The sequence below is a fragment of the Stegostoma tigrinum genome, chromosome 2 (genome assembly GCF_030684315.1).
Source record: "Stegostoma tigrinum isolate sSteTig4 chromosome 2, sSteTig4.hap1, whole genome shotgun sequence".
Taxonomy (NCBI): domain Eukaryota; kingdom Metazoa; phylum Chordata; class Chondrichthyes; order Orectolobiformes; family Stegostomatidae; genus Stegostoma; species Stegostoma tigrinum.
The window spans coordinates 120,343,922-120,362,799 of record NC_081355.1 but is presented as its reverse complement, the minus strand read 5'-3'; the positions used below and the strand labels follow the sequence as shown (position 1 = coordinate 120,362,799).

The following is an 18,878-nucleotide window of genomic DNA, read 5'->3' as shown; positions in this document are numbered from 1 at the left end:
GGCAACACAACACAGACTGTGCAGGGAATTGTTGAACTATTCACTCTGAAGTATATCTATGTCAGTGGAATCCTAACTGGATTGAAATATAATCAGGGCTGCAACTGTTCAGTTTGTAGGTCATTAATCAAATCCTAAGTTACATGGAATCTATGTATTACCTAGATAATCACAAAGGATGGCACCGACCAAGATCACTTTACCACTGCCAGATATCAAAACAATCCTGAGACAGCTGCTTCAATGAACTTAACCACTGAAAAAATGTTACTTGTGACTTATTACTACACTGGTTGCAGTTCATCCACTTTGCACTTCAAGCAAATCTAATTCAAGTTAAAATGGCTAAAATATGTGGCACCAATCCAGGCACTCACCTTGGGGAGTTTGCATACAGCAGATCAAATTTCCATGCTGCGTTGCCACATCACAGGTGTCTGTAAACTGAGTTTTTGATTTTAGAACCTCAGTTATCTGTTGCTGGACCCTAATTACACAAACTCCTCCCATTTGGCCTTGAAGTAACCTTTTACACACAAACTGGCAAAGTTAACACGCTAGCACAAGATGTTATCAGAATTTCCCAGTGGGGCTTCATCACTGGAATGAAGTTATTTGCTTGTTGTGAACTCGAGTGGTGAATGAGAAGCGCATAAGGTCATTTTACATTTCTAGTTTCTATTTAACTATGGAACTCCCTTTTCTTTGAAAAAAACATTAATGTTACTTTACCTGTAAGCACAACTTATGACTATAAGTTCAATTGTTATTGAGAAACATCTTCAAAAGGACAGAATGCAAAAGAAGTCTAACAGAAAAAGTGCCTGAACTACTTCAAAGCAAGCACGTAAATTATACTTCAAAGTAGTAACAACCAGTCTCTCTATACCTGTAATTTCTTTGTAATTTCTCGATTGATGTTCTGTATCTCCAAACGTTTCAGACTACTTCCATGTATTTCAGGGTAATCCTACAGAGGACAGAAATTTAACCTTCTACATGCATCAAACGAACTCGCTACTTTGGCAATCAGAAACAACATGCTTGCATTAACTTCCCTCCCAGCCTATAGGGCTTTCTCACAGGCACATATGCAACAAACTGCACCAACATGCCCTTTCAACTGTGACATCAGCAGAATCCATGGTTACTAGCACTCCTCTACCTGAGTGCATGCCAAAGGCTACCTGTTAGACCTGCTTCTCCACTTATAAATGACAAAGCACACTGCAGAAAACAAGTTGCACATCTTCTGTCTCTTTACCCTGCAGAATGCTGTCAGTTCAAATTGAAAATTGTTATATTATTGCAAGCAAGTAAAATAAACAAACTTTGCATTTTGGTATTGGATATTTTTGAACAATTCAATGCATGATGGGAAATACATGGGTGTGTGTGAAAATTAACGTGTATTGCCTATGCTGAAGTTGGACAGCTTGTCATAACTTGTGGAGATGATTCTGGTTGGAGCTATATTGAGCTGATGGATAACTGGGGATTAACAATTTTTAAATCAATGCTGCATTTTAGAAACAGTAATGAACACATTTTACCAATACAAAATTTTGCTCTGGGGGTATTTTGGGTGTATTTTTTTTAAATTAAGCCAAATCTGCAAACAAACTTGCGACCAAATCTCCTCATAAATATGTATCAGTGATAATGGGAACTGCAGATGCTGGAGAATCCAAGATAACAAAGTGTGGAGCTGGATGAACGCAGCAGGCCAAGCAGCATCCCAGGAGCACAAAAGCTGACGTTTTGGGCCTAGACCCTTCATCAGAAAGGTCTCTGATGAAGGGTCTAGGCCCGAAACGTCAGCTTTTGTGCTCCTGAGATGCTGCTTGGCCTGCTGTGTTCATCCAGCTCCACACTTTGTTATCTCCTCATAAATATAGTCCTTTAACAGCATGTACTGGTTCATAAAAACCCCTGTAAGAAACTGGAGCAGGAGTAGACCATCTGACCTCTTGAGCCTGCTCTGCCAAACAATAAGATCATGGCTGATCTTTTTATGGACTCAGCTCCACGTACCCACCCATTCACTATAACTCTTAATTCCTTGACTGTTCAAAAATCTATCTTTGCCTTAAAAACATTTGAGGCGGTAGCATCAACTGCTTTACTTGGCAGGGAATTCCACAGATTCACAGCCCTTTGGGAGAAGAAGATCCTCCTCAACTCAGTCCTGAATCTGCTCCCTCTTATTTTGAGGTTGTTATTCCTACCAGAATGGGTGATTTGTATATTTAGTACTGAAATCCATGTGGAAAATCTCAGGTTAGCCCAGCTTGTCCCCACCTCCCTAACCTGTCCTTCCTCCCACGTATCCCCTCCTCCCACCCCAAGCCCCAACCCCATCTCCTACCTACTAGCCTCATCCCACTCTCTTGACCTGTCCGTCATCCCTGGACTGACCTATACCCTCTGTAACTCCCCACCCACACTCACATTTACTGGCTCCATCCCCGCCTTTGACTTGTCTGTCTCCTCTCCACCTATCTTCTCCTCTATCCATCTTCAATCTGCCTCCCCTTCTCTCCCTCTCTCCCGATTTATTTCGGAACCTCCTACCCTCCTCCATTTCTGAAGAAGAGGCTAGGCCCAAAATGTCAGCCTTCCTGCTCCTCTGATGCTGCTTGGTCTGCTGTGTTCATCCAGCTCTAGACCGTGTTATCTTAGATCACTTCCCAATTCTCCTTAATAAAAGCAAAATACTGCAGGAGCTGGAAGCCTGAAACAAATGCAGAATGCTGAGGAAACTCAGGTCTGGCAGCATCAGTGGAGAAGAAACGCAGTTAATATTTCAAATCCAGTTTGACTCTTCTTCAGAAGTGAAGATGAAGGCGTAAAATGTTAATTCTGATTCTCTCTCCACAGAAGTTGCCAGACCTGCTAGTTTTCACCAGCATTTGTCTTGGTTCCCCTTACTCTATAAGGAATTTGTGTAATATTTCAGCATGTTAAAAGCGAAACATAATGACAAACAACAACAAAAACAGAAATTGCTAGAAACACTCAGCAGGTCTGGCAGCATCTGTGGACAGAAATCAGAGTCAACATTTCAGGATCAGTGACCCTTCCAGAGAACTGATGGTAGCTAGGAAAATGTTGGTTTTTATGCAGAAGATGGGGTGAGGGGAAGGAGTAATGAGTAAACAATAGGTGGGGATAGAGCACAAAGAGAGAGAACAACAGTTGGACAGAAAATGAGTGGATAATGATCAGGCTAGGAGAATGCAAGATAATAAAATGTGAGGCTGGATGAACACAGCAGGCCAAGCAGCATCTTAGGAGCACAAAAGCTGACGTTTCGGGCCTAGACCCTTCATCAGAAAAGGAAAATGAATAGCTATTATTAGGGACTGTTGGAGGCTAACAATGGGTGATGTGTAATAGCAGGCTATGTGATAATAAGGGTTGGGGTAAGGACATGGGAGAAGCTCAGGTGCTAGAGTTGTTGAACTTGATATTGAGTCCAGACTGTTGCAGAGTTCCTAAGTGGAAAACGAGGTTCTGTTATACTAGCTTGTGCCGAGCTTCGGTGGAGCAGGGCTACAAGCCTGAGATAGAGATGTTGGCCAGGGAACAAGGTGATGCATTGAAGCGACAGGCAATTGGAAGCTCAGGGTCCTTTTTGCAGACAGAACACAGGTGTTCTGTGAAGTGGTCGCCAGTCTTCACCTCATTTGCCCAATGTAGATGAGACCACATTGTCAGCAGTGAATATAGTAGACTAGGTTGGGTGAAGTGCAGGTAATACCTAGAAGGTGTGTTTGGGATCTAGGCTACTGAGAAGGGAGGAAATAAACGGACAGGAGTTACACCTTCTGTGGGTGAAAGGGAAGGTGCTATTGGGCTCTGGGAAGGTGTTGGGAATGAAAGAGGTGTAGACCAGGATGTCCTAAAAGAAACAGTCCCTGCGGAAAGCTGACAAGGGACATATTCAATGTTAAAATCCGAAATAATTATTCAAAAAAGAACAATAAAGTGCAAATACTGTTGTGAATAAGCATGTTGATAAGCTATTCACATTTTCTAATTTTATAATACAATATTTGCTTGATTGCATTCATTCTTACAAATTGATGTATTCCATTTTTGTGCTTAATATTTATAAAGGCTGACGGTGACAATTAGTTTTTGTGGAGCTGCAAATGGACTAAGTGCTAATTAAAAAGGGAATTTCAGTTAAAACTTGACACAAACTTTCAGCTTAAAATAAAACTCCCCGCATGTCTACACATTTACACAAACACTCACATACACATTCAAAAAATCATCCCAGATGAAATGAGTTCATAAACTCCACAGGTACTACGTGACCTTGAATATTTTCAGCATTTTCTGTTTATTTTCAGATTTCATGCATCTGCAGTATCTTCAGAGTCAACACTGTGTGAAAGTGAGGTAGAATGTTACAGGGAATCACAGCATTTCTATCTATACAGAGTGGCTGAAATCATGTTCAAACTAGAAGGTTTCCCATCACATGATTTCAGCTGCCTTGGGTCAGAAAGGTAACCATAATCATTGCTTCAATTAAGATATCTCCCAGGAGGCTTATACAACCGATGACAAAGATGACAGAATGTAAATCCAGCCAATACTACAAATGAAATCTGTATACGCCCAGTAATGTTGTTGAACATGGTGAATACTCAGTTGATTGCAGTTAAAATTGTGTGATATGAATATGTGGAACATATCTTCTGAAGCTACCTCCTCTCATCTACATGCTGTCCCTCAGTGACATCATCTGAAACCCATTTCCAGTCTCCACATGTTCGCTGTTGATAAATAGGGTTAGACACGCTGCTCTACCATACTACCATCTCTATCAACCATCCAATGTTTTTGAATTGTCAGAATACTGGTCCTATGTTCAAAACTCAAGGAGATAAATTTTCTTCCAACTCAATATTTGGAAAGCTGAGCCCAGTATCATTGCTGACTCCAACCTCTGCCTAGTAATTACCTGAAGCTGAATCAGACTGTTCACAACATTGGTGTCATACATGGATTCAGGATGACTTTCCTACAAATATTTGCAATCATCAGGATCATGTACATCCACATCTATAAACATTGCTTAACTATACTCTTGCCTCAACTCATCTACTGTTAACACACATTTTCATGCCTTTGTTAACTCCAGGCATGACTATTCCAATGTTCTCCTGACCACCTCCTATACCCTGAGATCATTCAAAGCTCTGCCGCCCACATCCTGAATTGCATCAAACTACATTCACCTATCACTCATTTCCCGACCTACCTTGAAAGGGCAAATTGTGTTGCCACATGCTTGGAGGGTCAAAGGCCCTGTTCCTGTTCTTTTTTCTTTATTCTATCAAGACCTCAATTTTCAAATTTTATTTTAAAATTCTGTTCTGAAGAAATCTTCTAGACTTGAAATACTGCTTCTCTGTTTTTCTTTCCTTAGATGCTACCTTTCCCTGTTTTTTTTCTGTGTTGGGTTAAATTTTCTCCATTGTTTTCAAATCCACCAAGGCCTCATCTCTCTCAATTCCTGTTCAGCCCTGCCACCCACGAACATATGTGCACTCCCTCAATTCTGGCCTGTTATGTATCCTCTATTTTAAGTAGGCTTCAGCTGCCTAGGCCCTAAAGCTCTCCATCTCCTTATCTTTGTCTTCAATTTTAAACCTTTCTTTCAAGGCTAACTCTTTAGGCAAGCTTTTTTTTAAAGTTACAGCTCTAACATATTCTTAAATGGTTCAGTGTCAACATTTGTTTCATAAGTTTCTTTCAAAGTGCCATGGGACACTTTAGTATGCTAAGGTTATGACATAAATAAAAAATGCTGCATTGTAGAATAAGGTAAATAATAAACATCCAATAAGTGGTTAGATTGCCAGGAAGTCAACATTGCCTCTTCGGTGGCCCTCTGCCTAAATAAGGAACGCTGAAATCAACTCATAGTATAACTCACAACAAAAACAAAAACTGCAGGTACTCAAATAACAACCAAGAAAATATATACTCAATTTAATGAAACATTCGTTGTTCTTTCCAAAAAGGGATTGAGATGCAGGGTATCTGTTTCTGGTAGAGTTAAAGGAGGTCACAAAAAAAATGTCTTGAAGAAGCAAGATTTGAGAAAACTTTTGATGGTGAGACCAATGTGGCAAAATGGATAGATTTGGAATAAAACTATAGAATGGAGAGTGAAACAGTTGAAGACACTATTCCTAAGGCCAGGATGCAGTACAGATACAAAATAGACCCAAAAGTGGAAGATTGAAGGCCAAGAGCACAGAATTAGGGCTAAGTAATACTGCTCTTGCTAATGTTGACCTTGCTTAGCACACCCTGTGCGATATAACTTGTATTTCACTGTGTAGTTATTTTTTCACCCTATGATCTGTATGTCCTTGCTTACTATGATCTCCTGTATGGTTCATAAACAAAGCTTTTCACTGTAGTTAGGTACATGTGACAATAAATCAATCAAAAGACAGTTTACAAAAGTAAGATGGTGCAAGGTTGTGACATTAATTTTGCATCTGTAAAAAATGTCATCTTTTGTTTGAAAGTAAAGAAGCATCCGATTATTATATTGTTAAAAAAATTGTTACGGGAACTCAAATTATCAAGTGATTTGAAATAATAAAGCAATGGATTCGCATGCCTTTAATTCTTTGTCTGAATAAATATCCCAGGATGTTTTCCAAAAGAAGGTATTGACTATTGTGCCAAAATTAAGCAAAAAGCGAGCAGAAATACTTTTTCTGCCATTTTTCTATTGTTTTATTCTCTGTTTCTCAGAGCATTCTTTGTCATTCTGGTAGGTTTGTCAGGGTGCCAGGCTGAGCACAGAGGAGTTATACCTCAATCTGGTTCAATCCAAATATGTTACAGCAGATCAAAAATTAGTAAAGAATAGATTTGTTTTTGTTTTAAAGGTTATTGGTTGCAGATGTAATTGAAAAAGTGGGACGGACTATTTTCTAGTTTATTGTTTGTAAAGCAAGTTGAGCTAATTAAATGTTGTGACTAGTATCTAGTGAAAGGCATTGATTAGAAAGGTTGTGGAAATCATTCAAAAGAGCAAAATAAAACCAGAGAAATATCACAACAAAAGGTAGCCAGGTTTAGGAAAAAAATCAGCATATTTAAAACTACCAAAACTTTCAAAGCTTTTATGCAGCCTTTTTAAATATGCAATATGATAATGCCAAGTGCAAACCATCTTAGGTACAACAGGAATATTTTGTATGAAACTTGTCAATATAGGTGAGGTGGAAAAACATTATAATATTTAGCACAAGAAATATATATATTATGAAATTATAAATGTAATCGAAATATTGTATGTTTAGTCTGAGTTTAAGGACACAAGTCTACGATTCTTAGCCATAAACATACAATGACCATACAGTTTTTACTAACTTTCTCAGCATGAAAAGAAATCAAAGGCTTGTTTTAATGACAGTTGGCATTCAGGGTATATTAAACACATGCTATTTGAATACAGGGCACAATGTAGAAAACAATCCAGGTTTTAGAAATTTAAGAGTGCACACTGGCTTAAGGGCATTGTGGAGAAACGAACCTCCAATGTAACTCAGTCATAAAGATGACAAGGATTCCAAATAAAACTCTCACACTGTGGCCTGGCCAGCACTGCTGCAGCTGCAATTGCCACTATTACTGCTGCTGACACTTATATCACTCCCATGACACTTCTTGGATGTATAAGGTGACAAAATTGGAACTTGTGGAAATAACACTATGGTGTGTGGAGTCACACAATGGCAGTCCAGTTTGGCTTGATGATAAAATGAGTGTTTGGAAGAGGATGATGATTGTCTGTGCCAAAGGCTGCAGTGAAGTTGAGTAGGAAGTTGGATCACAGGCCTAGTCTATGACATGAAGTTCAGAGCTGGTACTTGACAATTCCCTCTTGCTGTCTGCTCCTCTGGGCCTCTGACTTGGCTGGCAGTCACCAGCATTTCAGGCTATATTCCCTGGGCAGTGGTCATCAGCATCGCCTGTCTATAGAGGTTGGCATTGGCTTTGGACTAACCTTACTGCACTCTCATGGCAGATCTCTGACCCATTTACAATACAGTTCTGTACTTCAGTGCTGCACCTTGAAGTGCACCAGAGCACATCATTGTAAAGCTGCTACCAGAATACTTTACACACAGGGACTAACACCCAACTCATGGATTGGAACAGGGTCAATCTCAGGGCTATGATAATAAAATGTGAGGCTGGATGAACACAGCAGGCCAAGCAGCATCTCAGGAGCACAAAAGCTGACGTTTCGGGCCTAGACCCTTCATCAGAGAGGGGGATGGGGTGAGGGTTCTGGAATAAATAGGGAGAGAGGGGGAGGCGGACCGAAGATGGAGAGAAAAGAAGATAGGTGGAGAGAGTATAGGTGGGGAGGTAGGAAGGGGATAGGTCAGTCCAGGGAAGACAGACAGGTCAAGGAGGTGGGATGAGGTTAGTAGATAGCTGGGGGTGCGGCGTGGGGTGGGAGGAAGGGCTGGGTGAGAGGAAGAACCGGTTAGGGAGGCAGAGACAGGTTGGACTGGTTTTGGGATGCAGTGGGTGGAGGGGAAGAGCTGGGCTGGTTGTGTGGTGCAGTGGGGGGAGGGGACGAACTGGGCTGGTTTTGGGATGCGGTGGGGGAAGGGGAGATTTTGAAACTGGTGAAGTCCACATTGATACCATATGGCTGCAGGGTTCCCAGGCGGAATATGAGTTGCTGTTCCTGCAACCTTCGGGTGGCATCATTGTGGCAGTGCAGGAGGCCCATGATGGACATGTCATCTAGAGAATGGGAGGGGGAGTGGAAATGGTTTGCGACTGGGAGGTGCAGTTGTTTATTGCGAACTGAGCGGAGGTGTTCTGCAAAGCGGACCCCAAGCCTCCGCTTGGTTTCCCCAATGTAGAGGAAGCCACACCAGGTACAGTGGATGCAGTGTACCACATTGGCAGATGTGCAGGTGAACCTCTGCTTAATGTGGAATGTCATCTTGGGGCCTGGGATTGGGGTGAGGGAGGAGGTGTGGGGGCAAGTGTAGCATTTCCTGCGGTTGCAGGGGAAGGTGCCGGGTGTGGTGGGGTTGGAGGCAGTGTGGAGCGAACAAGGGAGTCACGGAGAGAGTGGTCTCTCCGGAAAGCAGACTGGGGTGGGGTGGAAAAATGTCTTGGGTGGTGGGGTCGGATTGTAGATGGCGGAAGTGTCGGAGGATGATGCATTGTATCCGGAGGTTGGTGGGGTGGTGTGTGAGAACGAGGGGGATCCTCTTTGGGCGGTTGTGGCGGGGGCGGGGTGTGAGGGATGTGTTGCGGGAAATATGGGAGATGCGGTCAAGGGCATTCTCGATCACTGTGGGGGGAAAGTTGCGGTCCTTGAAGAACTTGGACATCTGGGATGTGCGGGAGTGGAATGTCAGGGCTCCTTACTTGTTCTTTTAGCACTCAGTCACTTTGGACCTACTCATAGATGCTCAAAGCATCTCTGCCTTGCCGTGTCTTTTCGCACTCAGCTATAGTTTAAAGGTTCACAGTACTTCTGTCTTGCCTTGCTGTTTAGCTTAGATACAGAACCTGGCTGCTTGTCATCTGTGATCAGTCAAAAGAAGGGCCAAGTTGTTGTACAGCACTGACAATCTCACACATGTACCATGTTCCAGCAATTACAAGGTAAATACACTGCATATGCTTCAACCAATGGAGATTACACCTCAGCCAGGCCAAGGGAACCAGCCTTCAGTTAGGGGATCTGGCCACAGCAAGTCATAGACAGCATCCACTATCAGTTCAGGGACTTGGACATGATGAGTTGGCTTGGACAGTCAAGATCAGAGGTCTTTACCCTCTACAGTCTAGTACGGGGCTACAGTCGGTCAGGGACCTGAACATCGATCAATCAGGGTCTGGTCAGTCAATAGTCAGGGCTGTTCATCAGTCAGGGTGGTGGGGCACAATCGGGGGGGTCAGCTGAATCAAAGTCAAAGGGGGTTGTAGGTTGGAGGGGAGGATGACAGCTTAGGCTGTATCAGTAACTGTGAAAACGGAGATTATTGATGGTCACATCCCCCTAGACTTTGATGGGGTGGCTGTGTACCACAATGGTTGGAATTACTAAGCTGTGGACTATCCTGGACATTGGTGGAGCAGTAGCACTTACGCAGGTTTAAAAGATGGGATGAGGGTAAGGATAGGTAACTTGTGTAGGTTGTTTCTTAAATAGCAATATGTTTGCAAGTGTGCAATTGCATTTGCAGTGCATGTCATGTGTGTACCTTCAGAAGTATTTTGTGTTGGTTCCCCTCCCACTATGTATGTGGTGAAGGATAACTCCTGGCTCACAGTGTCTGACCTCCTGCACAGCTGAGCTTTAAAAATGTTGCCATGGCCAGGAATTCCAGGAGGTCCCAGCAGCAGCAAGCGCTTCTGTTTCTAGCATGAGGAAAGGTAAGACAAAAGGGGCATGATAGAGGCCTGGTGCATGGATAATGAGGCAAGTTTTAGAGAATTGTGAGAGAAAACCCACTTGGACCCATAAAGGGAAACATGCCAGGAAACTTGCCAAATTTGTCACACAGCCAATTTCTGATAAAATTCAGCTTGTAAAAGAGGAATTGTTACTCTTCATGCAGATGCATAAAGTCCACAATCTTCTTTAAATTTTATCCATGTCAAAATAAATAAGCATAGCACATGCCACTAAAACAAAACTGTTTGCTGGAAAAGTTTGTAACCTTACTGATTATTTTAAAATTACACATCATATTACTCAAGCTTGGGATAGTGCTTATGCCACTACTCCACTGGTTAGAGAAGTTCATAGCTAGAGGGGTAGGCACATTCCAACAACAGGAGAAGCCATAGGATTAAACTTGCTATTACCTTCAAGAATATAATGGGCACAGACAAGAAAGAGATTACTAGGTGCATAAGAGTCACAGATTCTGCAAGCAATAAATTGAGAAGGGGGTTGGTACAAATTCAATATTCATTTAATTCAATGATTAGTGAGAGAGGAGTGTTCAAGACTTTCAGGTACTCAGTCTTTCAGATGCAGTTGATATTTATTGAAATAAGAGAGATGATAAGGAAATCAAATGAACTTAAAACAGGCAGAAAATAATTGACAGAAAACAGTATGACCATGGTAATTTGATTGTAAAAAATCTACCAAGACACAGAAACAGTGCTTGCAGGGACCAAAATGTTCTGCAGTAAGATGTCAATCCAGACTTGTTACCTATAAGCAACACTTTCGTAACAATTTTCACTGAAGCTTAGCAATTGTGAGCATAGACTGTTAAGAACATGGAGAGGTCATATTTCTCATCTCTGATTTAGTGAAGAGAATCATGTTATTTACTTTGGCTTGAAGGCAACCCAACTTTTCAAATGCATCACTCAAACTACCCAAGTCTTTGAGCCATAGACTACTTCTATGTCCACACTTGGCTCGAGCTGATCATGAAGGCTTCTGTTATTATAATTCAAATAATCCATTCCTTGGTAGCAGGAACAGTGTACAAACCATGTTAGGTGTCAGACAAAATAATCTGGCAGCTACTCAATAAATGTGAATAGTAAAGTGAAGTTGTTGTATATCATGGATAATGGGACCTGCAGATGCTGGAGAATCCAAGATACTAAAGTGTGAAGCTGGGTGAACACAGCAGGCCAAGTGGCATCTCAGGAGCACAAAAGCTGACGTTTCGGGCCTAGACCCTTCATCAGAGAAGGATCTTTGATCCATCTTCTCTGATGAAGGGTCTAGGCCCGAAACGTCAGCTTTTGTGCTCCTGAGATGCTGCTTGGCCTGCTGTGTTCATCCAGCTTCACACGTTATTATCTTGTTGTATATCATGCGTGACTTCTTTGTTTTAATAAAAATGTATCTTATTCACTTAGTAGTGCACCCGCCATTTCTCTATAAACATGTTTGGATGAATCCTAACAGTCAAATTAACCTGCTTTGGTTTATAGAAACCAGGCTGTTCCCGGGATTGATCCCCGGTCTGTCAAGTTACCTAGCATCACAACTAAAACTGAACTGGTGGCCTTGTTGAGAAGGAAACCAATTCCTACCAGTGGTCACTGTACAGGATCTTGTGTTAGACATAAATTTATAAATATAAACAATTTGCATGTATTCTGCTATGAAACAATCTAAATGACAAAAGCTGACACCAGACCTCCAAATAGTAGTCAAGGTAAGTAACTAAAGTCTTGATTGCAAAGATAAAGGAGGCTTGTAAATGTGAGCAGTAAGGTAGGTTTGTTTTTGGGAGGAATCTCCACAAAGCAGTGCCATAAAAGCTGCAAAGGTGGTGAAGGTGAGGAAGTGCACAGTGAAGCAAAAGCCATGGATTAATGGACAAACAAAGGAAAATATTACAAATCAGGCACAATTGGGGAATATTTGAAATTTGTGGAGGTTTTCAAGGGGAGTTTTTTCAAACTCGAACATAAGGGAAGAGAAAAGTCACATTCAATAGCTCTTCTCACAATCTCAAAATATCCCAAAGTGCTTCATGACGAATTTGGCTAGTTTGAACTAGATTGTTGAAGCATTCAAGAGGGAATTGGATGATTATTTGTACAGAAATATTATGTAAGGGTATGGGGAGAAAATGCAAGAACTTGGCAATAGTTAACGACGTTTGTTTGAAGAGCTGGTGCAGGCATGATGCATTTGGAGGCCAAATCAGTGATTCTTGAAAGGCTGACAGAAACAACTTTAGACTTAGAACTCAGTAACAACTAACTCAGTAACACTGACTCCGATTAGGAGCTGGGAGTAATTTCAAATTGGTTCCTGTGAAGACAATATTTTGTACAGAATGTGAAGTAATGTTTAAGTGGGAGATAGGAATATTGGTCATGTTAAGTCCTAATTAAGTGGGTATCTTTTTAATAGTTTAGAGTATCAGTATTATTAGTACTGCTACATAATATTTAGCTGATGCTGATTTAACTTTTTTGTTACAAGAAAAGTCTTAAAACTTGAAATTGTTTTGTTCAATTCATTTTAGCTAGACACTGAATTCAAATTCCTTTATAGCTAGTCTCTATATGGATTGTAACAATGTAGGCAACAAGATTGTTTGTTTAGTTATGTTAGTTGAGTGATCAATGCTGATTGGAAGCAGGGAACTCCACTCAACATCAAAGTGACAGACGTGTGAAAATGAGTTTAGGGATCAAATAAAGGTAAGCATTGTGCAGAGCGAGGTTGCCAAGACAGAAGGAAATGACAATAAAGACAAAATGCGGTGGATTTTTGAAATCTGAAACAAAAAACCTGCTGGAAATAAAGAGCAGATCCATCAGCATCTGTGGGGAGAGAAACAAAGTTAATGTTTTGTGTCAAATGTGACTTCCTGAGAACTGAGTGAAGGTAGAGATGTGAAGAGTTGAACGTGGGGGAATGGGGAAAAGAACAAAAGAGATGGGTTTGGATAGAGTAGGGGCAGGAAAGACTAAATGAGAAAGATATCATGGAACAAGGGGATTGGCAAAGGATGTAGTAAAACAAAACAAAGCACTGGTCTGGAGTCTTAAAGAATAGGAGAAGAAACAATTCATTTCAAAAGCAAAAACATCAAAAAACAAAATTCAGAATGGCACATGGCAAATATAAATTAAAACAGTAACCAAAGCTCAAGGTCAAAAATTGTTGCTTCAATGTTGAGGCTAGAAAGCTGCAAAGTGCCTGAAGTAAGCGACTGTACTTTTTTATCAAATGCAAGATTGTCATTCAACTCTGATTTGAAAAGGACACAAAAGCTATATACACTCAGATTCAGAATAAGTAAACAGTGAGGGTAGATTTTGGAGTCTGTGGCATTAGCACATCACAGTATTTTTGGTTAAAAAAAGTAAGTTTGGCAAGTAGCTTGCAGACGAATGTTCTCAAAACTGATACATTTACAATAACTAATTGGACAAGTTCTAGAGGGAAATTAGCAGCCTAACTTAGCAGGGAGTTTGTGCCTTCAGAAGGAGGGATGTGGAAAATGAAGGAAGGTAATTAACAAAAGAGGGTGTTTTTATACCTGTTCTTTAAGGCGTTCCTGTTGCCCCATGATTGCATTTGCATGATGGGGATATTTCTGTTTCAGATGTTCCAAAAAAGCCTCTCTTTTCCTATCCATCTCCGACGGTTGCATTCCCAGTATTTCTTTTGAACTGCGAGCTCCACCTACGGTGTGTCTTCTTGGGATGTTTCGAACAATTTTAGTACTGGAAGCACGGTTATTTCCATTAGCAAAGTTTTGCTTTGCTTTAATGCGTTCAGCATCATCTGCTGAAGTTACACGCAAATTTGTCTTCCCATGATCTGAAAAATAAAAAAGGAACATAGCTAAAAGAATAAGAAACAACATTGTTAATTTTCTCCCAGCTACAAAGTGCTTGCCTTTTGCCCCATTCTTTATGCACGACCATGACAGACATTATGTGCGCATTCCAAAGATACTGTTCTCACTGTGGCACCCTTGACCCTGCTCCATCATCACCAGCATCTGTTCCCACACCCCCCCACCCCATTTCCATGGTACCTGCCTGTGCAAGCACATACAACAACACTTACTTTTACACCGTCGCCCTTCTCATTGTCCAGGGCTTCACACACTCTCTATTAGGAGTGAACAACAATTAATTGTGCTTCTTTCTGGCTAATATACTGCATTCGTTATTCATTGTACTGCCTTCTTTACATTAACTAATACCAAATCTGTCTGTTGGTGTCATTCCAAAGGTTTGGGCCTGTCATTTTAATCTACCATTCTAACCTAATTCTTAACTCAGGCATCAGTCTCCTACACTCTACCAATGAAGCTCGATAGAAGCTTGAAAGAGACCACATCTTATTTTGTTTTGACTTTCTCTGTTACAAATCTCTGGATTCGTTATCAAGTTTTACAATTTTAGATCATGACCATTGATCATGTTTTTTGGGACAGCAGGACATTGGTATTGATTTTGTCGTGTATTCAATCATTTGTACCTTCACCCCCATCACAAACCTTTTGTATTTAGTTCTTCATCCTCCCCGCCTTCCAACATTTTCTGTCTGTGCTTGTTTAAACTCTATTACATCTGTAACATTTTCAATTTCTAATGAACTCTCACCAGCCTGAACTATTAACTCAGACGCTCCACAAATGCTGCCTGATTTGCTGAATATTTCCAACATTTTCTGCTGAGATATTATGTCAAGATCAAGTGTTCCATTCTCTCTGCTCAGGAAGGACATGCAAAATGCAGAAGGATTTCACCAAGTCACACCTTCATCCCATCTCATGCCCCTCAAAATTCTGTCAGAGATTTAGTACAAGTCCATAGATCCCTGAAGATGTCAGCATCACTTGGATGGGATGGTGAAGAAGGCACATAGGAAGTTTGCTTTCATTATCCAGGGCATAGAATATTGGAGCAGGAAGTCTTGTTAAAACCGTTTAAAACATAGGTTCTGTCACAGGTGGAATACTGTGTGCAGTTCTGGTTGCCACATCCTTCCAGCCTCTGACTTGTCGAAGAGATGTTTGAGGTGGTGGGGGTTCAGAGGGGATAGTTCAAATTGCCTGAGAGAGATAATGGGAACTGCAGATGCTGGAGAATTCCAAGATAATAAAATGTGAGGCTGGATGAACACAGCAGGCCAAGCAGCATCTCAGGAGCACAAAAGCTGACGTTTCGGGCCTAGACCCTTCATCAGAGAGGGGGATGGGGAGAGGGAACTGGAATAAATAGGGAGAGAGGGGGAGGCGGACCGAAGATGGAGAGAAAAGAAGATAGGTGGAGAGAGTATAGGTGGGGAGGTAGGGAGGGGATAGGTCAGTCCAGGGAAGACGGACAGGTCAAGGAGGTGGGATGAGGTTAGTAGGTAGCTGGGGGTGCGGCTTGGGGTGGGAGGAAGGGATGGGTGAGAGGAAGAACCGGTTAGGGAGGCAGAGACAGGTTGGACTGGTTTTGGGATGCAGTGGGTCGGGGGGAAGAGCTGGGCTGGTTGTGTGGTGCAGTGGGGGGAGGGGATGAACTAGGCTGGTTTAGGGATGCAGTAGGGGAAGGGGAGATTTTGAAACTGGTGAAGTCCACATTGATACCATATGGCTGCAGGGTTCCCAGGCGGAATATGAGTTGCTGTTCCTGCAACCTTCGGGTGGCATCATTGTGGCAGTGCAGGAGGCCCATGACGGACATGTCATCTAGAGAATGGGAGGGGGAGTGGAAATGGTTTGCGACTGGGAGGTGCAGTTGTTTGTTGCGAACTGAGCGGAGGTGTTCTGCAAAGCTGTCCCCAAGCCTCCGCTTGGTTTCCCCGATGTAGAGGATGCCGCACCGGGTACAGTGGATGCAGTATATGTCCCGCAGGCCCGACCAGTCCCCCTCCACCGACACTCTCATCCGCCTAGCTGAACTCGTCCTCACACTCAACAACTTCTCTTTTGACTCCTCCCACTTCCTACAGACTAAGGGGGTGGCCATGGGCACCCGCATGGGCCCCAGCTATGCCTGCCTCTTTGTAGGTTACGTGGAACAGTCCCTCTTCCGCACCTACACAGGCCCCAAACCCCACCTCTTCCTCTGGTACATTGATGACTGTATCGGCGCCGCCTCTTGCTCCCCAGAGGAGCTCGAACAGTTCATCCACTTCACCAACACCTTCCACCCCAACCTTCAGTTCACCTGGGCCATCTCCAGCACATCCCTCACCTTCCTGGACCTCTCAGACTCCATCTCAGGCAACCAGCTTGTAACTGATGTCCATTTCAAGCCCACCGACTCCCACAGCTACCTAGAATACACCTCCTCCCACCCACCCTCCTGCAAAAATTCCATCCCCTATTCCCAATTCCTCCGCCTCCACCGCATCTGCTCCCATGATAAGACATTCCACTCCCGCACATCCCAGATGTCCAAGTTCTTTAAGGACCGCAACTTTCCCCCCACAGTGATCGAGAACGCCCTTGACCGCGTCTCCCGTATTTCCCGCAACACATCCCTCACACCCCGCCCCCGCCACAACCGCCCTAAGAGGATCCCCCTCGTTCTCACACACCACCCTACCAACCTCCGGATACAACGCATCATCCTCCGACACTTCCGCCATCTACAATCCGACCCCACCACCCATGACATTTTTCCATCCCCTCCCCTGTCTGCTTTCCGGAGAGACCACTCTCTCCGTGACTCCCTTGTTCGCTCCACACTGCCCTCCAACCCCACCACACCCGGCACCTTCCCCTGCAACCGCAGGAAATGCTACACTTGTCCCCACACCTCCTCCCTCACCCCTATCCCAGGCCCCAAGATGACATTCTACATTAAGCAGAGGTTCACCTGCACATCTGCCAATGTGGTATACTGCATCCACTGTACCCGGTGCGGCTTCCTCTACATTGGGGAAACCAAGCGGAGGCTTGGGGACTGCTTTGCAGAACACCTCCGCTCAGTTCGCAATAAACAACTGCACCTCCCAGTCGCAAACCATTTCCACTCCCACTCCCATTCTCTAGATGACATGTCCATCATGGGCCTCCTGCACTGCCACAATGATGCCACCCGAAGGTTGCAGGAACAGCAACTCATATTCCGCCTGGGAACCCTGCAGCCATATGGTATCAATGTGGACTTCACCAGTTTCAAAATCTCCCCTTCCCCTACTGCATCCCTAAACCAGCCTAGTTCGTCCCCTCCCCCCACTGCACCACACAACCAGCCCAGCTCTCCCCCCCGACCCACTGCATCCCAAAACCAGTCCAACCTGTCTCTGCCTCCCTAACCGGTTCTTCCTCTCACCCATCCCTTCCTCCCACCCCAAGCCGCACCCCCAGCTACCTACTAACCTCATCCCACCTCCTTGACCTGTCCGTCTTCCCTGGATTGACCTATCCCCTCCCTACCTCCCCACCTATACTCTCTCCACCTATCTTCTTTACTCTCCATCTTCGGTCTGCCTCCCCCTCCCTCCCTATTTATTCCAGTTCCATCTCCCCATCCCCCTCTCTGATGAAGGGTCTAGGCCCGAAACGTCAGCTTTTGTGCTCCTGAGATGCTGCTTGGCCTGCTGTGTTCATCCAGCCTCACATTTTATTATCTAAGAACTAGAGGGCGCCGATTTAAAGTGATGTGCAAAAGAAGCAAGGGTAAAGTGAGGAAAAACTTTTCCATGAGGAAGTAGTTAGGGTTTGAAATGCACTGCTGGAATGTGGTAGAGGCAGGTTCACTTGAGGCATTCAAGAGGGGCATTGGATGGTTGTTTGGATACAAGTAGTGTGCAGGGACAATGGGGAAAAAGTGAAAGATTGGCAATAGGTAACAAGGTTTATTTGAAAAGCCAGTGCAGGTGCAATGGCATGATGGGCCAAATAGCCTCCTTCTCGGCACTATGGAGTGTCGTCAAGCAGAAAGACTGAGGGGTTCAGGTCCACAAACCCTTGAAAGTGGAGTCACAGGTAGACAGGGTGGTGCGGACACACAGCAATAATATCAATTGCACTAATTGACTGTTCGAGTACATTGCCAAGAAATACATCTTTTAAGCAAACAGAATTTTCACTACACCCGACTTAACAAACAGCAAATACCATCCACACTGTATCCCAATAGCCAAAATTAACATAAGTTAAACATGAATTAACAGGCTAGTTATGGTCAAATACAAACTATAAATTATCCTTAAATGACAAACTGGTAGATATTTCAAACTGTGTCAGCAGTCCACTTTGATCTTAATCACCATGAGCTAGGAAGTCCTTCAAACTCTGTCTTCCTTATGAGGAATTCATGATTCCTCTGATTTCCCTTTGACAGCAGCTGTAACACAGCCTGGTGGCCTTCTTGTTTCTGATATGAACAAGGTG

At 43.2% G+C, this 18,878-nt stretch overlaps 1 protein-coding gene across 11 annotated transcripts in view; it reads right to left on the bottom strand.

Annotated features, from left to right (window-relative positions):
* Positions 1-18,878, bottom strand: part of LOC125462689 (sickle tail protein-like) — a 614,365-nt gene that overhangs the window by 283,447 nt on the left and 312,040 nt on the right. For 10 of the 11 annotated variants that reach the window (XM_048552953.2, XM_048553021.2, XM_048552929.2 and 7 more), the window contains exon 2: positions 14,067-14,350. In XM_048552953.2, the coding sequence (XP_048408910.1) occupies positions 14,067-14,350 (284 nt within the window). Of the gene's footprint in view, positions 1-889; positions 1,059-14,066; positions 14,351-18,878 lie in introns of those variants that run through there. The other variant, XM_048552990.2, reaches the window with a different exon arrangement.